This window comes from Stomoxys calcitrans, chromosome 3 (genome assembly GCF_963082655.1).
Source record: "Stomoxys calcitrans chromosome 3, idStoCalc2.1, whole genome shotgun sequence".
NCBI lineage: Eukaryota > Metazoa > Arthropoda > Insecta > Diptera > Muscidae > Stomoxys > Stomoxys calcitrans.
The window spans coordinates 126,210,955-126,218,215 of NC_081554.1; the positions used below are offsets into that span (position 1 = coordinate 126,210,955).

General features: G+C 38.2%; 1 protein-coding gene across 1 annotated transcript; it reads left to right on the forward strand.

Annotated features, from left to right (window-relative positions):
- Window positions 1-901: 901 nt before the first annotated feature.
- On the forward strand, window positions 902-2,560 carry LOC106089376 (uncharacterized). The gene is made up of 2 exons (XM_013255211.2): window positions 902-1,009; window positions 1,083-2,560. The coding sequence occupies exon 2, from the start codon at window positions 1,117-1,119 to the stop codon at window positions 2,278-2,280; it is 1,164 nt and encodes a 387-aa protein (XP_013110665.1). The 5' UTR covers window positions 902-1,009; window positions 1,083-1,116; the 3' UTR covers window positions 2,281-2,560.
- Window positions 2,561-7,261: the final 4,701 nt, after the last annotated feature.

Genomic DNA, 7,261 nt, shown 5'->3' on the forward strand with positions numbered 1-7,261 from the left:
ATCATGTGTAGCAACTACAAGATCAAAAGATTTATGATTATAAAACATATATGGGAAAAAGGAAACAAAATGTAAAAACCTTTAGAATCCAAACAAAGCATTTAACGTTCTAGTGGGATTTGCATAAAACTCTGGAATTAGAAAATTTCATCAGCTGGGCTAATGACTTTACCTTGTATAAATTTCCCTAGTAAAAAATGTTTTACTGGTATTTGGCTAGGAATATTTATATAAGGTAAAGTCACTAGCCCAGCTGATGGAATCTTCCAATTCCAGAGCTATATCCAAATCTCACAAGAACGTCAAATGCTTTGTTTGGATTTTAAACTTTTTTTACATTTTGCTTCCTTTTTCACATTTCAATTGGTTTAATTTATAATTGACACGTTTATAATCATAAATCTTTGATCTTGTGGCTGCTACACATGATAATGCAAATAAAAATTAGAATGCCAATTAGAAAGTGTCCAGAAATTTGACAGCCTAATAGGAATGTGCGCCAACATCCCCGCAGGGTTGTATACATGGCGAAACAATTAAAGGTGGTCTCATTTGTACAACAACCACAAATCATATGGTGCAATTCGATATCTTGCTATCAAGCTGATCGACGTTTTGCCAACTCAGGTAAAGAAATTTGTGTGCTTGGATGTATACGTGTTCATACATGAGCAGAGAATATGCGAAAAGAAGATAACAACAAAGAAAATGCAAACAGAAATCTGACATCTTAATACTGTCAAACCTGGCCGGCTGTAACAGCTGCTCGCGTGAGACCACCGTATTAAATCCGCCTTGGGTTGTATATATGATTTCGTTGTTGTTGGGCTAGTGACTGACTTTACCTTATACATTTGCCTAGTGTACAATATAATATCATCCTGTGGCAACGTTATTCCTGTAACTGTTGATCTGGCCACTCGAAACCCTTTCCGTGAAGGGTTTTTGTTGTATTGTTTGTTGAAAAGTTAAACAAAGAATATATAGTGACCGGAGAATCGTATTTCAGGTGAACTAATGCCGCTTCAAGAACGAATATAACCAAATGGAACGATATAAATTTTAACCCCGTTTTTACATAGGAACGGCAGCTTCAACCATATTTCCATTTAAGCCATGCCCGAAACACTGGACTGCACCCTAGATGTTATACAAGAATATTTTGCGAAGTTGAATCCTATAGCCGAACGAATTTACCATGACATTAACGACACCAAATTAAATTATGGCAAGTTGTGGGAAAGTCTTAGCACCAAAGAACAAAGTGACATTATAAATGATACCTTAATAAAGCCGGAAATATCATTGCGCTACTTCGATAATTTCCCCACACCCACACAATCAAATTCTACAAAAAGTCAGACGTCGACTGATTCCTTGGCAGCAATAGTTTTGAATGACTTTAGTAAGCATCAGAACAATGAGGATAGTGATAGAATTCGGCTTCCCAGTAAACAGTTTGAAGCGAAATATAGCGCTAATGAAGGGTATGCTTTCGATGGCAGAGATTTAAGAACATTTTCAATACAACAGGTTGCTCTCAAGATAATACATGATGAAGCTCTTGGCAGCTTTCGCGATGAGTATTCGCGGCCCTTTAGCTACAGAACAAAATCGCAAATAAATTTGCATTTATTTCCAAGTAACGCTGCAGACTCCAAAGCATCTGGTCTATTTCAACGGAACGCTCTACCGATGGGAAAGGATACTAAGCAAGAACCAATGGATGCGGAATCCAAGAAAGCTTTACTTAATTATCAACGTCTTCAATGTGAACTGAAGAAAAGCCTAAACCAGAATTTACAAAAATGTCGTCCGGGCGATCAGAAAACTTCAAATGTTAGCAGTATTAAGCCCAGCAGTATATCAAGTCCTCCAATAGATATTGCAAAATCGCGTAAAGCTAGTTTAAAATTAGAGACTGCGGTCTCTAATGATAAGGAAAAGCAAAGTTCCACAAAATTAAAACCCAATAACAAATCGGCATCTTCGATAATGCAGGTATTTTTAAACACTAATAATAGTTCCGCTCCAACATCTTCTAGTGTTGTAAATTATGCTGTTTATTCCGATTCATTTTTGGATGGCGAAGAGAACACTAATCTAATGCAAAACTGCGGTCGAAACGAATTTATGTCGGCTTCCTCGTCATCTGCAGCCACCTCAGAAGACGACGAATATGATGGTAGAGCCGACAAGACATTAGACTCAGAGGAAGTATTCCTTCTTGATAGGGATCTAAATATGCGAAAAGGTTTCGATTTTCTTAACAATTGGTAATGATTTACATTTGTATGTTTTTCTATTGTTAAGAAATATGACGAGAGTAAATTTCTCCATAACTTCATGGGTCAAGAATCCCCAATTTATAAAACAACATTATATATATATGGCTTATAATCCTTGTAATTGAGTATTGATTTTATAATTTTTTTTCTATCTTTATTACTTATTGCAAACTTAAGTTTTTGACCTTTTTCAATGCATATGCATTTTGCAATTTTTTTTAAAATTTTGTTTTTTATTTGCAAAAACAATAAAATTTTTTTCAAAGTAAAACCCCCAGCGATGATATATATATATATATATATATATATATATATATATATATATATATATATATATACATACATACATATGTACGTTTATATGTAAGAGACTAACATATTTATAGACTGAATATTACACCTTAACTTTAGTATTGATATATGAACTAAGCTAGATATATTTACCAAAAAGGCATCTACATAAAATAATTCCTAATACACCCACTACCAAACTATCCTAAAAGAATCACTGGTAGTGCGCCGAGTACAGCATACATATAACATATTGCATTTTTGTAGTTTCAACTTGAAAATAAAATGCAACAAATACTAAATATGTATAACCAATACACAACAATAAATAAACAAATAATATGCAAACAACGTCTTTTTAAAAATTTGCGGATTTTGTATAAAAATTTTGCCGCTCAAAATGATCAGTCAACAGTTTGCAGATATAATTAAAACGTAAACCATCAAATAAATTATAATTTTATAACATTATATGTATTTATCATCGTCTTTTGGTGCTTTTTTTGTCTTTAAATCTTAAAATTTAGATTCCATTGCAGGATATTGTCCGGCTATAGGCCATTTCAAAGAACTTTCAAAAGTAAGTAATCATGCTGCTTTACATACCAATCCAACTAAATTTTACTTGTTTTCTATTGCGCTTGTAAATCAAGTCGTCTTTAAGAGCCCTGTTCAAATTCAGATGCATGCTTTACAATCTGCTGTAGTTGGGTTGGTATGTAAAGCACCATGAACCATTTGACAAGGTATTAAATGATCAGAATTTTAGTATTTAATGTAATAAAGTTAAAGGAGCCACTTACTACAACGAAATTTATTATTTATGCTTTTTTCTCTTTCGAGACGAGCTCAATGATAGGAGATTTTTTCTTTGCAAATAATAGACAGGGTTGTCGAGAGTGGTTAATGCAATATACCAACGGGCGGCCCTTGAAGCCGTCACACCTAATATGGTTGAAAAGTCTTCTAACCAAAGACGAAACTCGTCACATAGTGGTTGGTGCGTGTTGCGATCTCTGACTTTCCTTCTCCGATCATTAAGCTCGTCTGAAAAGAGAAACAAACAAAAATTGTAAAATTTAGTGATCTTCACCATAACAGGCAAAAACTTGAAAATGAAAAAGTTCGGCAGAGCCAGGCCGGGACTCAAAACAAACAAAAATTGTAAAATTTAGTAAATACCCGCGTATTTACCCATATATACTCAAAAGCTGCGTATTTATAATTTCGCACATATTTTGGGTATTAAAACATTTTCCAAACAATTTTTTGATGATTTCGTAATGTTTGTATATAACCCTGACCTTCTGATCTCAAAAAAACGAATTTTAGTTTTATATAGCCGCTATATAGACCGACGTCCAGACTTTAAGTCATGAGGCAATAAATTGGTAATTTTTCATCCTATTTTGATAAAATTTGGCACAGTGAGTTCTGGTAGACCCCTTCCCATTTCTGTGAAGTTTGGTTCAGATCGAACTATATTTTCATATAGCTGCCCTATAGACCGAACTCCTGATCTCCCGATACAGGGTATTGAGGCCACAAAAGATCCATTTATTACCCGAATTCGTTGAAATTTGGCAAAGTGTGTTCTGGTAGACCCCTACCATTAATGTCAAATGTGGTCCAGATCAGACCATATTTGGATATAGCTGCAATATAGACCGATCTCCCGATATAGTGTAATGAGCCTATAAAAGGAGCATTTTCATTCTATTTCGACGATATTTGGCACAGCGAGTTTTGGTACCACTCTAAAAGTTTTTGTTGAATATCGGACAATATTTGGATACAGCTACCATATAGACCGATCTCCAGATATAGAGTATTCCACAAAACCCATGCGGTTGGGGCGCTGGGCCAATAACCCGCCACCGAAAAACTGAGAACTATTATGAGAAACAAAGGCTATTCCTTTGTATATAAAATACAAAAAACGGACCACCTCAACGTTGACGACCCACGCAAACGAAAAAAGGACCATGATTTGCGGATCTGCACCTGGAATGTCCGCACTATTTTTAGAGAAGGTGCTGGCGAATATATTACAGAAGTACAAGGTAGATTTTACCGCCTTAAAAGAAGTGCGATGGACTGGGAATGGCGTCACTACAATAGCAAACAGTGACGAACTGTACTATAGCTGCCATAACACGAGGCATGAATTTCGCTATGGATTTGTGGATAAGAGGCTAGCTAAAATCCGCATAAACGCCAAATTCTTCTACATCAGCCTTATTTGTGCCCATGCCCCGACGGAAGACAAAGACGAGCAGACCAAGGATATTTTCTATTAGCGCCTAGAGAGAGAATATGACCGCTGCCCCGCCCATGATATTAAAATCATTCTGGGAGATTTTAATGCGAATATAGGGAAGGAAGAGATTTTTGGTCCAACAGTCGGAAAGTTTAGCCTCCACAAGATAACGTCTAGTAATGGGTTGAGTCTGATTGATTTCGCCGCGCCAAAAAACATGGTAGTTAGTAGCACCAAATTTCAACATAAAAAAATTCATAAAGCCACATGGCTGTCACCCGATCAAAACACGAGGAACCAAATTGATCACGTTGTGATAGATTGAAGGCATTCATCCAGCGTGTTAGATGTACGATAGATCCGTGGAGCGAATATAGATTCTGATTATTACCTGGTTGCAGCAAATATTCGCACCCGTTTGAACATGGCGAGGAAAGTACGATCTGACACTGCACGGAAGCTGGAAATTGAAAAGCTGCAAACACAACAAATGGCAGCGGCATACTAAACTCGACTGACCCAACTGCTTGATGAAAGCACTCCTTGTTCCGACGATATAATGGCGCAGTGGCAAACTATTGCCCACTCCATGGAAAATGCCGCGAAATCCGTACTTGGGTACCGGAAGCTTCCTCCAAGAAACCTATGGTACGACCAAGAGTGTCGAGATGCTACTGAAGCCAAGAATGCGGCATATAGAGCAACCCTGTAATTAGTAGCAAAGCGCCAGATGAAGGAGAGGTATCGGGAGTAAAGGAGAGAGGAGAAACGTCTATTCCGCAGAAAGAAAAAGGAAATGAAAGACATGAGTGTGAACGAATTGAGATGTACAGAAGTCAGAATGAAGTCCGGAAATTCTACCAAAGAATTAAACATCAAACCGATGGCTTTGGTGCAGGCACATCCTCCTGCAGAGACAAAGAAGGAAATCTGGTAACTGACACAGATAACAGGCTGAGGATATGGAGAGAACATTTTACCCAACTGCTAGTGTCCGATGTTGGTGGCGAAGAGGATACCGCAGAACCAATCCCTGATGATGGTATAGAATGTTAACCTCCTAGTCAGAATGAGGTCCAAGTAGCAGTGACCCGACTGAAGAACAGCAAGGCAGCAGGAGCCGACGGGTTACCCGCTGAACTATTTAAGACCGGAGGCGACACGCTGATAAGGCGTATGCATCAGCTTATCTGCGCAATCTGGCTAGAAGAACGCATACCCGATGATTGGAACCTCAGCACACTATGTCCGGTACACAAGAAAGGAGACAAGACGGAATGTGCCAACTACAGAGGAATAAGTCTCCTCCCCATCGCATACAAGATACTCTCGAGCGTACTGTGTGAAAGATTAAAACCTAAAGTTAATGAGATAATTGGGCCATATCAATGCGGCTTTAGACCTGGTAAATCCACCCTGGACCAGATATTCACACTGCGCCAAATCTTGGAAAAGACCCGAGAAGGACAAATCAACACCTACCATCTCTTTGTTGACTACAAAGCCGCCTTCGATACTTCTTTACGTTCAAAGGTATTTCAAGCCATTTCTGAGTTTGGTATCCCTGCAAAATTAATAAGACTCTGTAGGATGACACTTGCTGATACGCATTCCTCACTACGAATAGGAAAGAATCTCTCCGAACCATTTAATACCAAACGAGGTTTCAGACAAGGAGCCTTTCGTGTGATCTCTTTAATATGCTGCTGGAGAAGATTATGCGAGATGCAGATGTGAATAGATATGACACACTAATCACAAGAGAACACATGCTACTTGCCCATGCCGAAAACAATGCCGAAAACTGCAGTCTTTGATAGAATCGAAAGAGAGTCAGTGAAAATGGGTTTTGCATCAAATGGAGTTAAGACGAAATGGATGGTATCAGATAAAGGATGGCAGATAAAGAAAATGGAGAAAGCCTTTGCAGCGCCGTAACCGAAACGAATGACACCAGTTTTGAGATTAAGCGAAGAATAATACTGGCAAACAGATGCTACTTTGGACTAAGTAAGCAGTTTACAAAACAAGGCCACCTCTCGACAGACGAAGATTGCACTATACAAGACATTTTTACTACCCGTGTTGTTATATGGTTCTGAAGCATGGGTACATGTGAAAGCAGATGAGGCAGTGCTTGGAGTATTTGAGAGAAAGATTATTTGTAAAATATATGGACCAGTTTGCGACCACGAGCTGTATGACGACGATGGCATAGTTACACGCATCAAAATACAACGGCTGAGTTGGCTAGGTCATGTTGTCAGAATGGATGAAGAAGCTCTAGCAAAGAAGTCGTTTGAAGGCAAACACGGTGGTACATGCAATCCGGAACAACCACAAGCCCAATGGAAAGATCAAGTGGTGGGAGACATCTCGAAACTTGGTGTCAGAGATTTTAGAATGAGCGCAGAAGATCGAG

Excerpts from the sequence above, each read along its gene's own strand:
- LOC106089376 (XM_013255211.2), top strand. The coding sequence starts at position 1,117 with ATGCCCGAAACACTGGACTGCACCCTAGATGTTATACAAGAATATTTT.